The sequence below is a fragment of the Chaetodon auriga genome, chromosome 8, assembly GCF_051107435.1.
Source record: "Chaetodon auriga isolate fChaAug3 chromosome 8, fChaAug3.hap1, whole genome shotgun sequence".
Classification (NCBI taxonomy): Eukaryota; Metazoa; Chordata; class Actinopteri; order Chaetodontiformes; family Chaetodontidae; genus Chaetodon; species Chaetodon auriga.
The window spans coordinates 27,460,803-27,484,098 of record NC_135081.1 but is presented as its reverse complement, the minus strand read 5'-3'; the positions used below and the strand labels follow the sequence as shown (position 1 = coordinate 27,484,098).

Genomic DNA, 23,296 nt, shown 5'->3' with positions numbered 1-23,296 from the left:
GAAGGCAGGTTTGAGTCAGACGGACTGAACACCAGCCACGAAAGGACGCTTTTATTTTGAAAGAGTAGTGACAGAAAACACAGAGGATCCTTAAAATGAGAGCACCATGGATGGTTGTTTGCCGTCTGTCCCCCTTCAGGAGAAGGTCCTTGAGCCAGTTTTCTGCTTTGTGTACGCTGTGAATTGTCTTTTAAGGAGAGCAGTGAAGCTTTCACTGACCTCGGTTCAGACAAAGAATTCACAGAGTAGAAACACTCAAGGAGAGCGTTCAGGCTTTGCAGCAGCTCACACACGGTGAGCTGAATGCAAGGAAAACGGCATCTTCAGAATATAGAAAGAAATCAGAAGACGGTCAGAGGTCAAAGTCGCAGTGCTGTTACTTAACAAGAACTGTTGTAATGGGCGAAACCTCAAGGAGGAAGAAAGTAAGTTTTTTTTTTTTTTCCAGGGAAAGCTTCAGAAAGTGCAGCTGAATGCAGTCTGATGGCGTTTTGATCATTAAGTTTGTGTTCGTGTTCGTCCGGTCAGTGTCTGGAGGCTGAAAGAGGCCACGAAGTCACGAATGGTCAGGATGCCACTAAATCCTTCACACTGGTCCTTTGTCTGTTCTGTACGCGCCGAAGTGATGTCTTCAGTGAAATGCTTCGGATTTGTTGCCTAAAAATGACGGTTGAATGGAAATGCTGTTGAAAGCTTGTGGTTTAATGGCAGGTCAGTGTTGTAACACTGACTTGACTTTTCATGGCTTTTTCCTGATAATAAGTAGCAGCGGCGAACGAGGTTTTTCCTGAACTGTAAAGATTCACGGGGCTTTCTTTTCCTTCCTTACTGTGACGATGCTGTGACTGCAGAGTGACTCCAGGACCGTTACATCCCTGCTGGGGGGCGACAGGTGAACAAAGCACCGGAAAACGTTCCACCAGAGGCGGCTGCAGGGGTGGAGGAAGTACTCAGATCTTTTATGTAAGTACAAGTATCAATACCACAATATAAAAATACATTAATGGAAAAAACCTTCATTTGAAATCCTCCTTGAGTAAAAGTACAGTATTCTCAGCAGTGTATGCAGTTTCAGGTAGAAGTATTCATAATACTGTCGCATAAGCAGCATCTCAGAACTTTTGGAGCCAGTAGTCGCAGCTCTTTAACTACTTCACACAGTTTAGTCCAGTGGTTCCCAACCTCGGAGCCGGGCCCTTCGGACGGTCACCAGGGAAATCTGAAGATTAGTGACTAATATGGTAGAAAAGAAGAAAAACAGAGTTTTGACCCACAATCATTAAAAACACGTATGTTCAGGGTGGAAATGTCTCATTTTACACAAACTGGCTGACAGTGAACGTGAATTAGAGACCTCTGACCTATAACCACAGAGAGACGTTAGCCTCTGATCGAAGTGAACAGTGACGTTCTTGATAAATCAATGTCTACGTTTACTGACTAATGTGCAACACTCCAAATGTTCATGTCTGTTTTGTTTCTTGATCACACGCTCAAATTGTCCGATTTGTTCAAATTAGTCATCTGTGCCACTAAATTTAATAGGTTGTTTGCAGTCATGTGACATTAAATCCAGATGGAGGGCAGGAAGTGAAAACTGCAGTGGATGAGGTGAAGGAGAGTTTTTACTGTGCTCGTTAAGATGAAATTATGAGAGAAATGAACAAACAGAAAATCAGATCGTAAGTTTTGCTGCTATTGCTGTTGAAGTTTACGTTAAGGTTGTTAGCTAGATTAACCACCAGCAAAGGACGGTGAAACGCCACTAAAGACGTCGCAAATCAAGACAGGGTTCGTTATTCGTGTTCAGCTGTCGTATGTGAAGCTGTTAACGCTGATTTACGAGGTAGTCGTGTCTCGTAGTTGTTACTTTAAATCTATCACCACAGATTTAAAACTATAGCTAATGTTACATCATTTCCACCGTTAGCCGACTCGGCTCCTCCCGACCGGTTAACGTTTTTCACCCTTATGAACTTTTGGTTCTTGATAAAAGCTCCTCGTGGTTTCTTGGTTTTGAGTGTTTGTTAAAGTGCTTCCTGTGCAGAAAATCACTTCCTGCCCTCCATCTGCAGCTCACTTGTTTTGTGAACACACCCCGAGAAACCAAACCAGCAGCCAGAAAACCACGTTTGGAACGTTTTATTTCTGTGAACTAAAACATGTGACAGTCATGATTAAATCTCCTAAAAACACCTCAGACCTGAACCTGAACTGTCGTCCATATTCACACCAACAAGTAAGAACTGGCTGCAGGCTGTTAGCGCTGCATCGTGGTCCCGCACAGATGTTGGATGTGTTCAGGATTTGGATTTTGAAGTTCCCCCCATTCCAAACCCATTTCTTCACTTCTGTCCATCATCCACCCATGCAGCCACTTTGGGTGGAGATATTTGTCCTGGAGAAGAAGTAGAAATCTCAGTCGTCTCAGCACGTGGTCTAAAATGTGGCCTGAGTCACTGCAAAGTCTCAAATTTGACCAGTGACCAGTGGACTTTGCTGAACCACATTCAGTCCACTGAGCCGAACATCAGAGGTAACGCCATCCTCCTGTCCTCAGGTGAACTGGACCGTCGGACTGTAAGCAGCTGGTTGGTCGACCCAGTCCCACAGGTGGACGGAGCCGTCTGAAGCGGCGGACAGCAGTGTCCGCGGCCGCTCGGGATGCCAGACGTGGGAGGTGGTGAAAAGGGGGACGCCATCATCGGACTGCGATGAAACCACGTGGCCGCGATGGTCGAACAGCGGGCGAGTTTCCTGCAGCTCCGCCGTCCAGATGGAGGTGTTGTAGATCTGCACCGCTCCACTGAAGCCTGCAGAGCGAGGTGAGAAACAAATCTGTTAGTTCTTCATCTTTAAGCTCTGGAAGGGAAACTCCAGTTCATCACTGGCCATCGTTTCATGAGTCAGGGTGTGACCCGCCCACGCCGGGTGGAGCTGTGATCCTGCAAGAGGACAAATGTCTGAGACTCCCCACCAGTCAGTCAGAACTGAAGAAGCCTTTTGGATAAGAGTCTAAACGTCTTCTAGAACCACAAAACAAGTCCAGCTGCCTTTGGACGCACTTAGAGAAACCAAGACCTGGACGAATGAGAGTCCCTGTGGGGAGCAGAACATCTGCACACAGTGAGGCGATGGATGCCACTCTAACGTCATATTAAACTAAACTAACCTGACACGGCGATACAGTCCCGCAGCGCCGGAGCCCACGACACTCTGACATCATCCAGGTTGCAGCGAGCCGATTGGACGTCCAGCTGAGCCCGACACACGGCTCCTCCGGGGTTCCTCAGGTCCGAAATCACCGACTGTCCTGACGAGGAGAGTCTGACGATCCTGCAGCCGGGCGGATCCGAACAGGACGGACCTGCGGAGGCGTCTGTCCACCAGAGGACAGACTCACCTGAAGACGCGGGTGGAGGTGAAAGCTGAGGAGCGGCGGACGTCCGAGTGTCGGCGATGTAAACGTTCCCATTACAGCAGCTGGCGAGGACGACCGTTTCACTCACAAAATGCAGAGAACTGAGAGGATCTGCTGAGTCCGTCTCTGCCGGGACAAACAGAAGACATCACGTCATAAATGTCCAACTGTAGGACGTGTTGCTAACAGATCCCTCTGAATCCAACACACCTGTAACATGAAGGTCGGGCTGCAGCGAACGATCTTCATTATCGATTAATCTGCTGATTATTTCATTGATTGATCGTTCAGTCTGTCAACTGAAGGTTTCTTCTTCATGTGTCTTGTTTAGTTCCACCAAAAATATTCTGTGTCAAAGATATTTCACAAAGAAAAGCAGCAAAGCTTCTCACGCGACAGGCTGGAATCTGAATGTTTGGCACATGAAAAATAACAAACGATTCATCAATAATCAGTTCTTTTTCCGCCCATAAACTCGTCGACTCGATATCATGTGACACGTGTGTCACGAGTTGAACTTCAAAGAGTTCAATTTGTTCTACTCTTCCTCCTCTGCACCTCCTCTGCACCTCCTCCACCTGCTTCCTGCTCAGCTCCGTCTACAACCTGTTTGCATTACATGTATGAATTTACTGCATTACTGCACAAGCTGTTTACAGCACAGTACCACAGTAGTACCACAGTATTACTTTTAATTCAGACTTGATTTGTGTATTTCAGCTGCCGCTTTAACGTCTGATACTTCAGTAAAGTCAGCCCACTGCTACAGACATGATGAGCACCGAGGAGCTTCCCACAAAAACAAAAACATGTTCTAGAAGCGTACTTCCACATGATCTGAGTTACCGAGCTTGAACAGGGGCTGTCCTGAGGTCAGCTGACTCAGCCGGACGTCGTCGCTCTGAGCTCCGTGAAGAACTTGAGGCTGAGACGAGAGTCGAGCCGCGATCCTGCTGCCTCTCTGTGACACGCTCCTCCCGCCCTCCACGCTTCCTGTTCTTCTGATCACATCTGTCATTGGACGATGAGACACGGCAGACAACCAATCGCGTTGTGAGAAAACACACCAAACATGGTGGTTTGCAGTCACGTTAAATTCAGATGGAGGGTAGGAAGTGAAAACTGGGATGACTGTTTGGTTTTTTTTTAAGCTGCGTAGTTTTTACTGTCCTGTGGATTAACCGTGCGACAGCTGAATGACGATGTTTACGTTAGGGTTGTTTGTGAAGTTAACCAATCACGCTATCGATTGTCTCTAAACAAGACAGAGTACGTTATTTACGTTCAGCTGTCTGATGTGAAACTGTTAACGCTGATTTAACAAGTGTTGGTCGTGTTGTTCGTAGCTGTTCCTTTAAATCTATCAGATTTAAGACAACAGCTAACGTTACACCATTTCCACCGTTAGCACACTCCAAGACACTTCTAAAACTGCGTTCTAGTGTTCGTGTTAGTGTGTGTTATAGAGCTCCCTGTGCAGAAAATCACTTCCTGCCCTCCATCTGCAGTTCACACCACAACAAACGGGTGACTGCAAACAACCTGTTTTAGAATTTACTTCAGTTACAACACGAAAGAAAAAGAAGATTTTGTCACTTTCACTAAATCAGTCACTCTTTCTGAAATCCTTTTCATTATTTTGTCCTAAAAGAACGAGTTTGGCCTCAGCACACAAACACGGGAGCTCGTTAAACTCACTGTGTTACTCGCAGTGTAATTCATTACATGTATGTTTTGTTGTTTCAAAATATAGAAAATGGACAAAAGACAACACCACAAACAAATCCCTGCTGCTCTGAACAACACACAGAGCACAAAGTCAATTAGTTTAAACGCCATTTGTTTTCTTATGTGACCATTATTACATAAAGCACTACGTTTATTTGACTGGAAACTATGAGACTTAACTGAGAGACTGAGTTTGTTTTCAGGTGATGTGAGAAATGAGCATCTGGCCTCAAACTCACCGCCGTCGTCTCCTCCGAGGTCCCACACCTGAAGGTCTGAGCTCAGGCCGTCATTGGTGACGACACACCTGCCGGAAAAACAGCTGTCTGAAACCAACGACGTTCAGTTCACACTGATTTTAAAGAAATGTTTCGGAGACTCACCTCGTTCCTGGGACGTGTCTGAGGCAGCGAACAGGACCGTCTGTGAAGCCCCCGTGGACCACTCTGAAGTCCCGTTCTGCGCAGAGACCCTGAACACAGCACACACACAAACACTGTAGCGGAGACTAAAAGTGACGTTTGGATGTTGTGTTTTGTTTTCAGCTGCTTTGGTGTTTGTTACCTTGTTTTCACCGGCAAAGAGTTTCGGAGGCAAACGCAGCTCCAGAATTTCATTTTTAGACGAGCTGTCTCCTGCGACGCACACGGCTGTGAACAGATGAAGAAGAGCTGGAACATAAAACCTGGTTCATATCTGCCTGGAGGTTCAGGTTTTGTTGAGCCAGCTCAGGCAGAGAAAGTCTGACTGTGAATCTGCCCAAAGACGAGTCTGTTGGGGGTCTGCATCTTCCTAAATCTGTCTTATTTGTGTTGTTTGAGATCATAAATAAGTTGTAAGTCATGATTTGTCTTCTTTGCTCCATCCACTATATAAATGATCAAATAACAGATTTGCAGTCTGACTAATGTGGAAAATACAAACCTGTTTCAAAAACCATCTGGACTCTGTGTGAAACGTGTTGCTGCATCAGATTCACAATAAGCAGATATTTACAGAAATCAGTGAAGCTGACGAGGAAAAACATGAAAGATATTGACTTTGAGCTGATTTCAGGTCAGTTCATGTCAGAGAGGATCAGCACATTATCACATTTCCTTTTATCACAGCGTCACAACTTGTTTAGAATCAGGGTTTGATATTTACAGATATGGTGTGATGATTATTATAATGAAACATATCGACTCACTCCTCCCTGATGTCCACTCGATGACCTGGGTGGGACTTTCCAGCTGATACACATAAAGATCTTTGTACCTGAAGAAAGAAGCCAGCCAGGTGTTAATGACTGAACACAGACACACTCCAGGAATGTTTCGGTAAAATAAACCGTAAACGCTGCAGCAGGGAAGCCTGACAGCTGAGCCTCAGACAGCCACGTGCTGATAAGTAAATCTGTAGGTAGGATTTTTTTTTTTTTTTTTTTCTTCAAACCATTTTTACTTTAACACCAGCTTCCCTTCAAAAATATGAATATTTAATATTCCCTAGGACAAGGCTGAACATGGGTGCCTTAATTTTACAATATGACTTTATGTTTTTACTCAATAGAGTCCACTGTTCAATTCGGCTCGGACGTCGTTGACCAAGGTTACATTTCTGAGACAGAATTCACATCCTGCTGCAATAGAGTTGCGTTGTATGCAGCAAAGAGAAACCAGTGGAGTCAAGTAAAAATCACTTCTTATAATGATTGCTGAGCGAATTACGTGCAGTAAGTGCAAGCCGAATTTAAAAATGGCTGAATCAGATGCAGGAAAAGTCTTGTGATTTTATATAAAAGCAATGCAAACCGACGGGTTATTAAGTGGAAATAAAACTAGTGGACGTTTAAGCGGAGATCCGTTTGTAAAGCTAACTGTTAGCGCTGCGGAATGAGTGAAGCTGCTAGCTAGCTGCTAACATAAACCTTCAACGTTTAAACAAAAGCGAACATTTCTCACGTTTTCAGGGACTCTATGAACCAATCATCCAAAATATCTTCAAACTCTGTTTCTTCCATGTCTGCCATCACCTCACGTCACTTGTTGTGACTTTACGTCCTTATTTCTTCTTCTTGAGGTCTTTTTGAGTCTTTCGACGAATGACGTAGTTGCACCGCCCCCTGCTGGACAGACGGTCCCACTGGTTTCCGGTCAGGATCAGCGGACACACGGATCTCACAGGGACCACAGAGTAGAAATACTCTGTACTATTAGTACTTGTAGTAACGTAAAACTACTTCAGAATGATGATGATGATGATGATGATGATGTATTTACTTATTACTAATATTGCTGGATCATAATTATGGACACCTTAATATGTAAGCGTCAGCTGGTAAAGGTGGAGCGAAGGGAAACGTGACTCGTCTGCTTCACCTGACGCTGATTTTCTCAGCGTGATGAAATGAAGGGAATGACACCTGTGAAGGATCACAGCTCCTCCTCTTCCTCCCGGACACAAAGGTCGACTCTTCATCCTTTCCACCATGTGCACAGCTCCATCACTCCGGCTGTTGTTTTCCTCCTCCTCCTCCTCCTCCTCCTCCTCCTCCTCCTCCTCAGGCCTGTCGTTCTGCTCTCCCTGCTGTCTGACAGCACAGACTGAGTCATGTCTGTCCTCTCCGTCCATCACTCTTCCTCTCACAGACGCTCTGAGCTGTGCTTCAGATTTAGAAACTGACGCTCCGTTAAAACACTGATGAACATGATGATGTACATCATCCTCTCTGAAGGACCTTTGTACACAACAAACACTTTAATACTTTGCTGCTTTAACTTCAGTGAATGCAGGACTTTTACTCCTAACAGAGTATTTTTACAGTGTTAATGATACTTTTACTCAACAGCCGTACGTACTTCCTCAGCTGATAAAGGTGGGACTAATCTGAACTGTTTTAAATGCTGCCGGGTAGTTTAAGATATATTAATACTTCATAATGTATTATCAGGGTTTATATTTTGAATTAATAATCTCACTCTGCAAAGTAATGCAGTATAAAGTAGTAGTATTTGTATTATACTACATTACGTTCTCAGGTATTTCTAATTAGACATATGATGAAGATTATGATAATATGGGTAATATTTTGAGTAACAGTGAGTTTTTGTGATGTTTTGTTTTTGTGATGGAGATCATTTCTTCATCAGTCCCTGCCTTTGGTTTGAAGTCTGGACAGGTTTCACGGTGACAGTCACGTGCTCTGACGCAGCGATCGGCAGGTAAAAATGAAACCTGCCATCATTCAGGGTCATTAAAGGCCGTTCAACACGTCATCAGATGATTCGGGACCACTCGACCCTGCAGCGCGAAGAGTGTTTGAGAGCCGCCGTCGCTGCTGAGCTCATCTCATCAGAGATCTGACGTCATAGCAGGAAACCTGTCAGGGGCCACGCGGGCCATTTCTGCCAAAGAGCGCGAGGACGCCGTTCATGAGAGCTGCAGGTCTTCGATCAGGATCCATCCGGACGTGTAAACACTGAGTCTCTGCACGCTGCTGCTGTCGACACTGAGGACTTTCTGATAAATAAGACACTTCATTACTTTTCCAAAAGCCCAAACTACAACAGATTCACTCCTCCTGACCGATGAATCCCTCCGCGCGGGACTTTCTCTTCACGCCACGTTTGATGTGCGTCATAAAGACTGAGACGTCACGCAGGTGGATCAGTCGTGGCTCACGCGGTGATTCCAGCAGAAGTGAGCAGGTGATGCTCAGCGCTGCTCATATCAAACCAAATGAGGCTGCTGCAACCAAATTCAGCGGATTTTAAACACAAGAGCTCAACTTTTCAGTGCGAAGAGGAAGAAAATGATCGTTCTGCTTTTCAAAGCTGAAATATTCTCTTTAAAGCTGCAGCCACAGGTGGCATCAAAGTACACTGAAAAAGTAAAAGTACTCATCATGCAGACTGACTCACTTCAGATTTCTGTGTATTATATCACTGGATTATAATCTGACAGATTACTGTAGCGTCAGCTGGTGAAGGTGAAGCTCAGTATTTATACACTGCTGTGTATCCTAATCTAGAATAAATATATTTCTTGATAATATTTTGGATTAATAATCTAATAATTCTGATTATTCTGACTCACACTCTCAAACACTACACTACAGCACCAAATGGGGATTCATCCGCCGCTGAAAATAGTCCCAGACAGACGCTCTGTTTCCTCCTGTTGGCCTGTTTCACCTGCAGGGAGCAGCTGTAAACACCTGTGAGGTGTTTTCAAAGGAACAAAGAGGCTGCTGGTTTGAGTCTGCACTCGGGATTTATTGACAACAACAGAAATATAACACCAGGCGTCTCCTTCAGAATTTAGATTTAGGAAAGTTTTACATCCTGTGAACAAAGAAAAACGACTCGACGACCGGCGCTTCACCTCAAACCTTCACGTCTCTGCGGCGCTAAGAGGAAAACGAGTTCATGTGGTCAGTTCGCTGTCAAAGCAGCTAAATAATAAAAAGGTTTGTATGAGCTGATGAGAAAACGATCGACGGCGGAGATTTAAAATGTTTGTTTCAGGTCACGTCTCATCATTGACGCTGCTTTATTAATCAACGTCCTCGCGGCGTCTTTCCGCCTCTTGCTTTGGTTTCTTCACTTTGGTTCACTGGCAGCTGAGCAGGCCTCTCCTCAGCCTCCTTTTCCGAGCACATCGGAGAATCTAGGATGGCCACTCAAATGCAGCAGGTGCTCTCTAAAGCCGCTGTTTGGTTTGTCTCCTCTGGGCCACCGTAGAACATGGCGGCGGGACACGGCGGGACATTCTGAGGTAATGAAGACACAACAATTCTAGTGATGAAATGAAAACAGACTCCATGGGTTCACCTTCGTCTGATGTCCAGTCCGTGTGTCCTCGTCTTCTGATTGGTCTCCCTCAGTCGTGGTTGGAGCATGAAGGCCTGATTCACGCAGTCTTCTCTGGACTTCTGAGGCTGGAAGCTGAAATGAACTTGTCCTCTGCAGCTGAGGGACGTCCTGGCAATGCTTCGTAGATTCATTCCAGATCAAACGTGTATATTCGTTTAACACACCACTCTGATAATTTCGGGGTCTTGTGAGGCTGAAAAGTGATCCGTAAACACGCTCATTAAACCTACGCCCACCTGAACCCCTTTCACTGCAGCTGTGAGGACGAACCTCTCTGACAGGCTGCTGAAGCGATGGACGGAGACAGACAGATGAACGGACAGCAGAGGGTTCTGAGTGTTTGAGCAGCGCCCTGCAGCCGAGACGCCGTCGTCAGCTCCGGTGTCTCCCGCAGACCCATCTGAGCTGAGGCTGCTCTCCGAGGTCGGCGGGCTCTGAGGTGGAGAACCAGCTGCACTGGCAGGCGTACGCCCGACGCCCGCTCCTCCTCCTCAGCTTGGCTCTGAGCTTCTGGCGGTCCGGCATGTTGTTTCTACAGACACAGAAAGCTCCAATCAGCAGCTGCCTTTCACTAACCGGCCACTTCATTAGGTACACCGCAGTCTAATGTGATCCAACACATCGGCAGTCAACATGAAGCAAAGCACAACCTCAATAATAAACATGTAGTTAGACTAATACTGATCGTTATTAACTGTGTGAAGGCGGAGCTGCTGTACTGGATCCCATCAGACTGACTGAGTGACGGCGCGTCCATCAGCCTCAGCTGTGCTCTGATACTGATCATTCATTCGAACAAGGTAATGTTTTAAAATTAAATTAAATGGTCAGTTTGACTGAATGAGCTGCTGCTGAGCTCTGGATTCATCCACAGAGACGACTTTCATCTCTAGTAAATTAAACATAAAGGAGTCAGAGGAGGTCGGGGGCTGTTTGACTGTTTGTGCTTTCTGCTTTCTATAAACCCAACTTTCATAATGAATATGGGGAAAAAGCCTTTCTTGAGCACCAAACAACCACAATTTAATTAATGTCATTGCACCGACATCATCAACAATAATAAGAGCAATTAGAAATTCATTTGTAATTTCTTTTACGAGATCAAAAAGCACTTTCATCACACGAAAACACCTGAGCTTTTATTGACATTAGCGCCCTCCTTTCAGCCTCTTAATGAAAAAAATAACATACAATAATAAAAGAAAGGTGTGGGAGGCCTCGGTAACGGATGTTCAGAACAGACTGAAACCAAAAGAAGCCGTTTGCTTCGGGAGGAACGCTGAGAGGCTGTGACGGGAATATTAAATATCATATTCTTTAAGGAACACACGACGGACAAACGGCTCAATCAACGAGCAAAAACAGACAAAGTCGGTTAAAAGAAGTCAAACGTGAACCTTCAGTCAGACGTTTCAGAGAAAAACGGGACGTTCACACGTTAAAACAACGTTTAGATCCAGAACAGATGTGCAGGTCTGGAGTCTGGAGGCCGCAGCAGCATCTCGCAGCTGGTTGGTCAAAACTCAGAGGCTTCGTTCACAATGTGAAGGACAAACTCATCATCATGAGTGTTCCTGATTGTCCCTGAACGCCACTTCACACCACAACCAAGTCGCACTCTGGAGAGGGTCAACGGTTTGTAAAACGTGTTTTCAGCTGACTGACGCGGTTTTTAACACGATTACAGCCTCAGAAAGACTCTTACAAACTGCTTCCTGCACACAAATGTGACTTTTCAACATTTTCTTTTCTGTCTTTGTATTTTTCTTGATCTGGTGAACGTTGGCGCCACATTACGCCTCGCGGCCTCCGGCTCCAGCTGCATTACGTTCGATATGCCAGCATGTCTGCGATCGCTGTTTTAAAGGGGAACTCCACACATCACAGTGTGTTTACAGCTGATGGGAGTGCGACTGATTATGTGAACGAAGTGGTACGAAGCCTTTGGGGAGCTGTGTGAAGGCTGATAAATGGAGGATTTAGAAAGACCACGTCTCTGCTGCAGGCTACGTTAGCCGCTGCTAGCACAACACACCCAAATCCCTGCTGTGTGTCACGTGAAACCGGTCTTTAAATGAGACAAACGTGAAGAAACTTTCCTGGAACATTCAGCGAACCTTTCAAGAACGTTCTGAACACTCCGCCTGGTTTGCAAAGCTAATTTCTCACATTTGCTAAACTGGATGCAGACATGAAGCTGGGTGTTGTTTGGTTTCAGCAACTGGCCTAAAAATCCTGTCGACGGTCTGAAAAGGTGCGTTTTCTTGAATTCTAGTATTGATACCAAAACTCAGGTGTTGTGTTGGCACCTGGATCAAGATATCAAACACAAAATAAACTCAGAGTATTCTGCTTCCTTTGCCTTTGAGAGAAAAACAGATAAATAAGCAGCTCTGATCACGCTGACGACTTCATTGACGCCTTTCAGTTTGTTTACTGCACTTCCTGTTTTCTGGCTCCTCCACGCTGCACACACTGATACATTCTGTCCTGGAATAAACAGGAGAAGAAGAGCTGGGTCGTCTCCAGCAGCAGCGACAAACATCACAGCTGACACAGACGACAGGAAGGTTGGAGATAATGAGGAGTCAGTATTAATATGTGAGCAGATCAGCAGTCGGCTGCACAGCTCCTGGAGCGATTAAGGTGCTTCAGAGCTTCAGAGTGCAGAACAGAGCGTCAACATGGCTGCACATCTAAACAGTAGACTGTAAACATACATATTTACACCTCCTCGCTCGTTCAGATGCAACGTTTCACGTAACAGAAGAATTCAGAGGTTCAGGAGGTGCACTTCACAGCTCAACACTGCCACCTTCTGACCAACCTGAACAACCTAAAACCAACCTCCTCTGACAAACCTCACACACTGACTTCACTACAGGAAGAGAACGATGATTCTGGCACTGAGTCGCACCTTGATGTGGTGCGACAGGTTGTAAAAGGCTGCTACAGGTGCGTTCTGCACACTTTCTGCACCTTCTGTTCAGTGATCCAGATAGAGAAGGCCACATCAGACAGACTCATCGTGAAGCAGAGGAGGTCACACGTCGAGCTCAGAGGACGTTCAGACTGAAAACAGCTCTGCGTTCAAGCAGCTCCGCCATGCTGGAGGGGGCGTGTTGTTCCAGGTGTGAGTGAGACGATGGAATACGCTGCACGGCGGTTTATAGTGACAGTGTAAGTCCACATTTTACAGCTGGAAATTTTCTAAGCAGCAGTTCATCTGACAGCGACGAGGAGTTTCAGGCACACTCTGCTTCGTTTTGACTTGATCCGTCAAAACGGTCGATAACTGACTGAGGAGCACTTTTTCTACATGTGCAATAACAAAGAAGTAAGAACGTAACGACCTGATGAAGATGAAGGCGTAGTTAGGAAGTGACGGTGAAGTCTACGGTGAGGAGTTTCTGTGCAGTATTTGTCTGCAGACTCACCTGAGGAACAGGTAGTCACAGGACAAGTCCCACTCACAGTCATCAAACATCAGCACCCGGAAGTCACAGGACGTACATCGCAGCTGGTCACATGACCTGTTGATACAGTATTATTATATACAGAAGTGTATTCGAAAGGAAAAAAAAAACATTTCAGCAGTCGTATTTATTCATCAGTGTGACGTGAAAACAGCGAAAGAGACTCAAACCAATGTTAACTTCATCTTTACAAACCAACAACATGACAGACGCTGAAGGCACAGAAGTATTTTTTCACACCTCTTGGATGTCGCTGTTCCGACGCCATTAGTGACAGAGCTCCCACCAACGAAAACAGGGCAGCACCTGAATGCACCACAAACAGAGCAGATCATCATATGAACAGTATGTTAACTTAATTCCCACTTTCACCCATTGGAGCCTCTTTTATTTACTTGTCAGGTTTCTCCAGTCGGACCATCAGTCACAGGTTTTTGCTAAATGAACACATGAGTGCGTCTCCTCCCTGTTCTTACTCCCTGCACTCATTACTCCCACCTGTGTGTGTTTTTCATTGACAGTGAACTCCTCTTACTTTCTCCCTCCGGCCTGAGGGGACAGCTTCTTGTCCACTTGTGCTCCTTTAGGACACTGTTCAGCCTGAGATGAGAACAGAGAGCAGTCACTTCATTAACATCTGAACGAAACCGTCTTAAGTGAATTCAGGTGTCTGTCTGTGCTTTGAATTTGTTTTTCAAATACAGGTGTTTGGTAGAGACTCCAGAGGTGAGAAGTAATGTGCTCCTGTGCTGAATGTACTCTCAGCGCACTGGGATGGCAGAACTAGTTTCTCTGCAGAATTAGATTTTACATGCTGAATCCTCTGGAGCTGGAAACCTCCAGCTGTGCTATGAAGGTGGTTTGCCATTCATGGGGCCCACTTATGTTAATCCTGTGCAGGTGACACAATACAGATGTGCTGCAACGCTCAGGAAACAACAGGGAAGAAGACGGCATGATGGGAAACTTGAATGTGAATGATGCTGGATATAAACATCTCTAACCTGACAGACACAGACAAAGTGTTTTGGGGAGTAAGACTGAATGCAAATCAAAATTTTGTTTGTTTACCAGAAAACTCCACAGTGCACCTTTAATAAACAACGCTGGAGTTCAAACAAGTAACAGTATTGTATATTAGGAGTAGTTGTACCAAGTACAATGTTAAAATACTATCATTATTATGACTGCAGGTCAGGGCTTCTGGCAGTAAAGATAAAGAGGCTGCTCTATGTGAGTTTAGTGTTTCCAGTTTTTCAGTCGCTTCTCCAGCAGCAGCATCCAAACCAAATGTGCAACAAGTGAGATGTTTCTCTTCTTTTTTGAATACACTCAGGGAAGGTGCACGTCACAGGTGTAACAGGTGCACCTATGTATGTACACAGGTGTCCTGACACCCTGACCTTTCAGTGAGAAAGACCATTTGTGGATGAAAAGCTGTCACGTCCATGTAGAAAGACTGCGAACGCCAAGTTCACCTTCAGCTGAGGGGAATCGCTGTAGTCTTCCTCCAGTAATTCCTCCAGAAGGGCGTCGATGTCCTCAGTGACGCTGCTCATCGGCTGGTCAGGGCTTCTGGTGCTAAATCAGAGGAAAGACAATTACAGACTAGTGTCTTTTTGCCGTAGAAACTGTGCAGCCAGATAGTGACGAACATCAATTCAAGCTTCTGCCAGCAAACCGAGGAGTTGTTTACATTCACCCCTTTAAACTTTACACAAACTGCATATTTTATAAGCTGATTCCAGGACTTTTACACTCAATCTTTGCTTTTAGCTTAACAAATGAATTAGGGATTCAATATTTTTACACCACTTCAGCTCTTGTAGTTTGGAGAAGGCAGCATTTCGAGCCATGTGTAGGGAATTAAATGTGAAAAAATGGGAATAAGGAAACATTTATAGGAAACTATTTTGGTGCCTATTTAAGTTTTTTGAGGGGTGCGTTGGTGGACTTGTTCTGACCTCAGTATTTCTTTATACCTACACAAGATATAACCGAGAGGCTACTGTACTGTGTTAAATGATCAGTATATCACCACGATGTAAATACTGTACAATACCTCTGACAGATAGGAGGCATTTATAATACAGTAAAATGAGTACAAACGAGTGTTTTCCTTACAGTGACAGCAATCAAGATATCCAGAAGTAACCCAGACAGCTACTTTCAGAGTTCATGTCACTGGAGCTGCTGGTGTCTTAAACACAAGCTAACCTTACTGACTTCACTTCGCTTATAAGACAATTAGCTGCCATTTAACGGCCAGAACATTCAGCTCATAGACTTTATCAACAGAGACGCTTTGAAGCCACTTAACACACCCCTCTGTTACACGTTAGCTTATAGCATTAGCTAGCCGCCTTAGCACTGTTGACCTGTGTTTTCTCTGTCCTGCATCGTCTTTCCGGCACTTTCCAGCCTCGCTCGAGCTCACGCGAGCTGCGGAGGCGAGTGACACGTTTCTACAAAACTTCTTCTCGACTTCATCGAGCAGTTCGTCCAGGTCATCATCATCATCCATGTTCAGGTCGGCTCTTCTGTCTACCCTGCTAGCTTTAGCGACCCCAGCTAACTCACACGACCGCCGCCCGCGCGCTCACAGCGTTCTTCGTTGCTAAGTAACAGCGGTACAGAGCGACACCGCCTTCAAAATAAATGTCAAACATATTATGGAGCCCCGACAAATTTGACTTTTAGTTAAAAGTCTGAATTAATGTGTATTGATGTGCTGATCCTAATACAAAAGTAGCTAAATCGGAAAATAAGGTAGTTGAACTCAACCAGTGGTGGGAAGCACTGTACAAAAGAACAGATTTGAGGTGTACTTTACTTGAGTATTTCTGCTACTTGTACTCCACTGCAGCTCAGAGGCAAATTTAAGTTTTATTCCACTATTATTTGATAGCTTCAGTTTCCAAATTCAACATGTAATCAAAAAATAAATTCTATCATTATATCAATTGAACTTTCCCAGGAAGAAATTCACAAGCTGTCTGAAATATCATTTATATTAAACATATATTAAGTGAAATTAACCTCACCTTCACCAGCTGCAATATTAAAGTAATGCACACATTGATCAATCAATACTTATAATCAAATAACATATGTCATTCTGAAATGGGCCATTCTACAAAACGAGTACTTTAGTTTTTGTTACTTTAATAAATATATGTTGATATTACTTTTGTTCACTTAGGCAGAATTTGGCATGCCGGACTTTTACTTAAGTAAACGATCCAAGCACCTCTTCCACCACTAGACTGATAAGCATCACATCTCACATCATGGTGGTGCCTATTCCTCCTTAGTAAAGATCTTATTTTGAAAATTTCAACCGGAGTAAAGTTTTTTTTTTTTTTTTTTTTGCTTGTTCCGTTGTGCCTAGCATTAGCACAACGCTATACTTACCGCGATGTTTACATAATTCCACTCATGTACACACGCTAGTAGCTAAAGAGGAAGGTAAAACGACGTTTGTTGAAATACAGAAGACGAAAACTCGTTGTCGGCAGGATTCGAACCTGCGCGGGGAGACCCCAATGGATTTCTAGTCCATCGCCTTAACCACTCGGCCACGACAACTGGGTGACGTACAAACAGTAGTGGAACGCGTCCGCTCAGTGTTTACGGTGTAAGTCTATTACTGGATTGATAAGAGGCCACTGCTGCTTTCACGTGTATGTTGCATCTTACTACTCTTACTGACGTTTGATTACTTTATATACTGCATAATATTTATAAGAAAAAGATATACAGAACAATACAGTGTGAGCAAATAGTCCAACATTTGAAGACTGTTTCTGCAAGACATTTAGGGATTTCACCAAATAATCCATAATATCACCCGAAAAAAAAGAAAGAAAAGAAAATCAGGAGAATTATGTGTACAAAGGGAAAACACTGTCAGCAGAGACTCGATGATGGCGAAAGCCATGAATCAACAACCAATGTACCACACTCTGACGTGTCCACGTTTCAGAATGTTTACAGAACTCACGGACATCATGTCCTCTGGACTGAAGAGGACAAGGACCATTCAGATTGTTGCCGGCAAAAAGTTCAGCAGCCAGCATCTGTGATGGTATGATGGTGTCGTTACTGTCAGTAAAACACGACAACAGAGAGCCCGACCTGTTGAGGAAGAGCGTGAAAGGATTCACATCCAAACCTTCAAGCATCAGTGTCATCAGTTCTCAAACACTTACGGAGTGTTGTTGAGAGAAAAGAGAAACTCGGAGGTAAACATGTCCTGGTCTAACTTCTCTGGAACATGTAGCAGGTATCAAAGTCGGAATGAGTGTATATTTACGAAAAACAATAAAGTTAATCAGTTTGATGATGAAGTATGTTATCTTTGTACTGAACTCGGCTGAATATAGGTTGAATAGTATCAAATCACTGCATTGTTTCTAATCATGTTCTGCACGGCGTCCACACTTGTTTGGATAAAAGGTTGTAAGATGAGGACAGAACGACTGAAGAGCTGCTCCTCCTCCTGGACTGAATCACAGCTTGAGACCCCTCCCTCCTGTTCCCCTCTCGGACACTGCGAGCTCCACTCTGCCCTCCCCCACCCCCTTGTCCCCTCCCCCTCAGATCAACAGTTTGAATATGGGCGTTACTAGTTCCCCTTCTGAAGAACCGAAACTCAGACAGCCGTGAGCAGTGTGGGGTGAAAATGGCGCAGAAAGGAGTTCAGCTGGATCGGGAAACCTTCTCTTGTTCGATCTGTCTGGATCTACTGAGGGATCCGGTGACTATTCCCTGTGGACACAGCTACTGCATGAAGTGTATTGAAAGCTTCTGGGATGAAGAGGATCAGAAGCAAATCCACAGCTGCCCTCAGTGTAGGCAGACCTTCACACCGAGGCCTGTCCTGCTGAAAAACACCATGTTAGCAGCTTTAGTGGAGGAGCTGAAGAAGACTGGACTCCAAGCTGCTCCTGCTGATCACTGCTATGCTGGACCTGAAGATGTGGCCTGTGATTTCTGCACTGGGAGGAAACTGAAAGCCCTCAAGTCCTGTCTGGCCTGTCTGGTCTCCTACTGTGAGAAACACCTCCAGCCTCATTATGAAGTACTTCAGCTAAAGAAACACAAGCTGGTGGAGCCCTCCAAGAAGCTCCAGGAGAACATCTGCCCTCGTCACGATGAGGTGATGAAGATGTTCTGCCGCACTGATCAGCAGTGTATCTGTTATCTCTGCCCTGTGGATGAACATAAAGGCCACGACACAGTCTCAGCTGCAGCAGAAAGGACTGAGAGGCAGAGAGAGCTGGAGGTGAGACGGCAAGACATCCAGCAGAGAATCCAGGACAGACAGAAAGACGTGAAGGTGCTTCAGCAGGAGGTGGAGGCTATCAATCGCTCTGCTGATAAAGCAGTGGAGGACAGCGAGGAGATCTTCAGCGAGCTGATCCGTCTCATGGAGAACAGAAGCTCTGAAGTGAAGCGGCAGGTCAGATCCCAGCAGGAGGCTGAAGTGAGTCGAGTCCAAGAGCTTCAGGAGAAGCTGGAGCAGGAGATCACTGAGCTGGAGAGGAAAGATGCTGAGCTGAAGCAGCTCTCACACACAGAGGATCACAACCAGTTTCTACATGACTACCCCTCACTGTCACGACTCAGCGAATCTGCAGCCTCATCCAGCATCAATATCCGTCCTCTGACGTACTTTGAGGACGTGACAGCTGCTGTGTCAGCAGTCAGAGACAAACTACAGGACGTTCTGAGGGACAAATGGACAAACGTCTTACTGACAGTGACTGAAGTGGATGTTTTACTGTCAGCACCAGAGCCCAAGACCAGAGCTGGATTCTTAAAGTATTCACGTGAAATCACCCTGGATCCAAACACTGCACACACAGAGATGTCATTATCTGAGGGGAACAGAAAGGCGACATTAAAGACACAATATGAGCTCTTTCCTTATCACCCAGACAGATTCACCTACTGCTGTCAGGCTCTGAGCAGAGAGAGTCTGACGGGACGATGTTACTGGGAGGTGGAGAGGAAAGGCCGAGTTTATATAGCAGTCGCTTACAAGAACATCAGCAGGGCGGCGTGCGCCAATGAATGTGGATTTGGACTCAATGACAAATCTTGGGCGTTATGTTGTGAAAAAGGCACTTTTGAGTTTTACTACAACGGAATCCCAACTCCCATTTCAGGTCCTCGGTCCTGCAAGGTGGGAGTGTACCTGGATCACAGTGCAGGTATTCTGTCCTTCTACAGCATCACTGAAACCATGACGCTCCTCCACAGAGTCCAGACCACGTTCACTCAGCCTCTCTATGCTGGACTCCGGCTGTATAATAATTACGGAGACATCGCAGCGTTCCGCAAACTCAAATAACCAGAAGTCATTTCAGGGACGGTGGATCAAATTCTTTGTTTTAACTCTGACACTTACTTTTTCTTCATGTTTGTTGCTAATTATCTTATCTTGCCTGCACACAGTCACCTGTCAATCAAACATTACCGGTGGTACTTTGCCTTCTCTTCAGTAGCTCTATAAATATTTTAGTGTCTTTACGTGGAGCTCAAGGTTCATTGTGTCTGTTCAGCCATGCTTTGTTCACCTGAGCTGATGTTTCTCTGTGTAAACATGTAACCCTGCCTGTGCTCTAAATGCTTGTTGAATACTGATGTCTCTGTCTGTTGCTGTCTTAAGAGAGAGAGCTTCCTTTAATGTAGACACTGTTCTCATCACATCATAAACAATAATCACATTTATTTGTTTGGCAGACCAAATGTTGTTTTTGTTGTTGTCCATGTCAACCTATAAATGACAAACCGAGGTTTTATAAAATTGTAATGATCATGATCATAATCACAAAGCACATCGTTCACTTTCTTCTTTAACACAGCTGAGATTCTGATCGTGTGGATGAAATCAATCTGTACATGAAACCACTGAACACGAGTCATTTAACAGACTTTCTGATTTGATATGTGAACAAACTGAAGGTTTAAATCACGAATAAACAAACATGAACTGTACATTTTCTTCTTGTCTTCATTCCAGGGTATCATACAAAGCTCATGGAGAAAATGTGAAAGCAGTATGACACCACAACTGAGGCAGCTTTCCTCCTGAAACACCACAAACTACAGAGTTCATACAGCTTTCTGTCACTTGTTGCTCGTTACAACATTTTCTGTATGCGATCAGTCAACAATGATAATTTATTACAAAGATTTCACAAAAAGTGGACAAATAATAAGAATTACTTTATCATGACGCGTGTTAAGAGGTTTTGTTGACTCCTGACACACGAGAGCACAGACTGTTTGGTTGTGGATATGAAGTCACTTCATGTACTGCTGTGCTGATTTTCATTAAGATGAAACTTCATGGAGCAAAGAGGCCGAGGTGCGTTCACTGACCTGGTTCAGTGTTAGAGCGTGTAAATAATGTCTGTGTGTGTGTGTGTGTGTGTGTGTGTGTGTGTGTGGCTCCACCTGCTGTTTCTTATTTGAATCACAGAGGACTATCTACATTGAAAAGCCTCTGCACACTTTTTAATGTATTACCTTCACAACAATGGGTCTGTGCTGTGTGACATCTTCTGCAGCATATCCCACCGAAAGATGGTCAGACGCTTTACAGATGATTTCAGATTCACTGAAAACCCCAAAACCACAGTAAGAGCTTGTTACAAAGACACAAAACACAAATACATTAGCTAGCTTACACTATACGGTACTATGATGCAGGATCAGGGGCAAATTTTAGGAGTACTGAGAGGTCAATGGAAGCTATATCCTAACCGGACTCAGCCACTGACGATAAGCCTGCGGTGGTAACTGAGAGGCCAGCGGTGGGAAATGAGAAGCCAACTATTCATTCAACCAAAGTGGTAACTCGCGCGTCCAACCTGGATATCCCCTGGAGCGGCATCAGGCTTGGCTGGTCATTAGATTCCAGGCTGGGAACGAACACACCAAGGCTAACCAAGTGGATTGACTACTGGCTTGGCTAATAACTAGCATGACAAAGCTGGTCACAAGCACACTAAGGCTAGCAATCCACTTTATTGATTACTGGCTACGCTGGTCATTAGCTTCCGAAGCTAGCAGCATCCTTGTTGGATGTTGTGTAGTATTCCTCATATCACTGCATCCAGAAGACCTTAAAACTTCTTCAACATAATTTTTTTCCAGAGTTGATGATGGAAGTAGCTAATGAGTGAGCATTTTGCCTCCTTCACGGCTCTGCTAAGAGACGCGCATGCGCAGTGCTAATCGGGTGGGCCCTATGGATCGGATACCAACATGCTGCTAGCATTGGAAGCTAATGATTAGCCAAGCCAGAAGCTGCTCCAGTGGATAGCTAAGTTAGACGCCAGAGTTAGCACCTTGGTTTATTTCCCACCACTAGCCTCTCAGTTACCAACAACAGCTTATCATTGGCCAGATCAGTGGCTAGCTTCGGCTGGGATGTAGCCTCTGCCGACTCCTCAGTAGTCTTAATTTTATCGGCTTAACCGTAGCCTAGCGCTAGCATACAATAAGCTAATGTTAACTTCATCAAATTAACAGAGAAAGATTTATTATATTTCAAAACTACTTTAAGACACAAACTAATGCTTAATATCACAGATTTGCAACAAATACGAACCTTTCCCTCTTCAAAGGGTGTTAGTAAATTAACGACTACCCGCCTATGTCCCCATGTTGTCCGTTTCTCTTACGTCCCTCACGTTACAACCGCGTCTTAACAGGAACTAGGTGCTTGATTACCTTCAAAATAAAAGCCGAGAAAATGAAAACAGGAAATAAGTTAATATAAACTTAGAAACAGGTAGAAAGACGTAGAAAAGTATTACAAAAGCAATATTTGGCAAAATTGTCCGATTACAGCTTTCCTCTGTCATAAATGAGTCATGTTTTCCTCCACGTTTGTAATTTAAACATATAAATTTAGTGATGACCACTTTAATTGATTTTTATTGGGTTTATTTACACTTCATGCATCTGCGGCGTTCTCAGACAATATAGAAATATAGAAAATTTAACGATTGAGGCAGTTTCATGTTCAACCAGCAGATGGAAACCCTCCCCTTTCACTTCAGTTTTCAGGAAGTGACGCTGTAGTTTCTCATCATTACTGTCACTAAGTGCAGATTATTTATGTTTTTGTCTTTCTCTTTTGGAAGAAATTTTCGTACCACTTTCCTGTTTTTGTTGTTTTTGCTTTATTCTCCATTTTCAGAATAGAGTTCTGACTAGAAGAATCATTTTTGCAGAATTTCCGTGTAAACATCAAAACATATTGCCGACATGCTTCCTTTTGTAACCACAAACCTAAAAAACACAGAAATACTGTTGATTCAGTCATATCTTATTCATAAATGAAAGAAATCTGAGATGCATGAGCCAAAGAGCGACGGAGCATCTATGAAACATGTCCAGAACATTTCTACCAAAAAAACCCTGAAAATTTTTACACTCCTTTAAATTGAGACTGTTACACAAACGAAGAAGAAGAAGAAGAAGAAGGAGAAGAAGAAGAAGAAGAAGAAGAAGAAATGGATAAATGTTTGAATTAGAAGCTTTTAAAAGTTCATTTTGTCTTCATGTATTTATTTATTTATGTGTATGTAGTTATTTACTGACCCAACCTGAACAAAAACAGCTACTGTAAAACTAAAGTTCAACCTACAACAAAATACAGACTGACTGAAAACTCTGAACTATGATAACCTTGGTGTGAAGTTCATTAGTTTATCTGCTGCCTGTGTTTCTGCAGAGTGTGAATGAACCAAAAATCAGAAGCAGAAAAATGTCCCAAACACAAACCAAACTTT

At 44.3% G+C, this 23,296-nt stretch overlaps 3 protein-coding genes, 1 long non-coding RNA gene and 1 other non-coding gene across 5 annotated transcripts; 2 read left to right on the top strand and 3 right to left on the bottom strand.

The window, feature by feature from the left end:
* The first annotated feature begins 408 nt into the window (after positions 1-408).
* LOC143325289 (uncharacterized) lies at positions 409-6,184 on the top strand. The gene is made up of 3 exons (XR_013077513.1): positions 409-963; positions 2,561-2,825; positions 5,353-6,184. It is a non-coding gene; the product is annotated as an uncharacterized LOC143325289 (long non-coding RNA).
* Positions 2,128-7,194, bottom strand: wdr73 (WD repeat domain 73). The gene is made up of 8 exons (XM_076738264.1): positions 7,093-7,194; positions 6,339-6,406; positions 5,714-5,799; positions 5,533-5,621; positions 5,389-5,456; positions 4,268-4,432; positions 3,173-3,547; positions 2,128-2,813 (listed from the first exon to the last, which is right to left on the bottom strand). The coding sequence occupies exons 1-8, from the start codon at positions 7,158-7,160 to the stop codon at positions 2,557-2,559; spliced, it is 1,176 nt and encodes a 391-aa protein (XP_076594379.1). The 5' UTR covers positions 7,161-7,194; the 3' UTR covers positions 2,128-2,556.
* Positions 7,195-9,387: 2,193 nt separating this feature from the next.
* On the bottom strand, positions 9,388-16,078 carry cfap418 (cilia and flagella associated protein 418). The gene is made up of 6 exons (XM_076736575.1): positions 15,860-16,078; positions 14,960-15,062; positions 14,017-14,081; positions 13,722-13,787; positions 13,443-13,538; positions 9,388-10,537 (listed from the first exon to the last, which is right to left on the bottom strand). Exons 1-6 carry the CDS (start codon positions 16,003-16,005, stop codon positions 10,378-10,380), a joined length of 636 nt encoding a protein of 211 aa, XP_076592690.1. The 5' UTR covers positions 16,006-16,078; the 3' UTR covers positions 9,388-10,377.
* Positions 16,079-16,987: 909 nt separating this feature from the next.
* Positions 16,988-17,069, bottom strand: trnas-aga (transfer RNA serine (anticodon AGA)). The gene has a single exon. It is a non-coding gene; the product is annotated as a tRNA-Ser (tRNA).
* Positions 17,070-18,034: 965 nt separating this feature from the next.
* Positions 18,035-20,478, top strand: LOC143324239 (tripartite motif-containing protein 16-like). The gene has a single exon (XM_076736571.1). The coding sequence runs from the start codon at positions 18,166-18,168 to the stop codon at positions 19,837-19,839; it is 1,674 nt and encodes a 557-aa protein (XP_076592686.1). The 5' UTR covers positions 18,035-18,165; the 3' UTR covers positions 19,840-20,478.
* Positions 20,479-23,296: the final 2,818 nt, after the last annotated feature.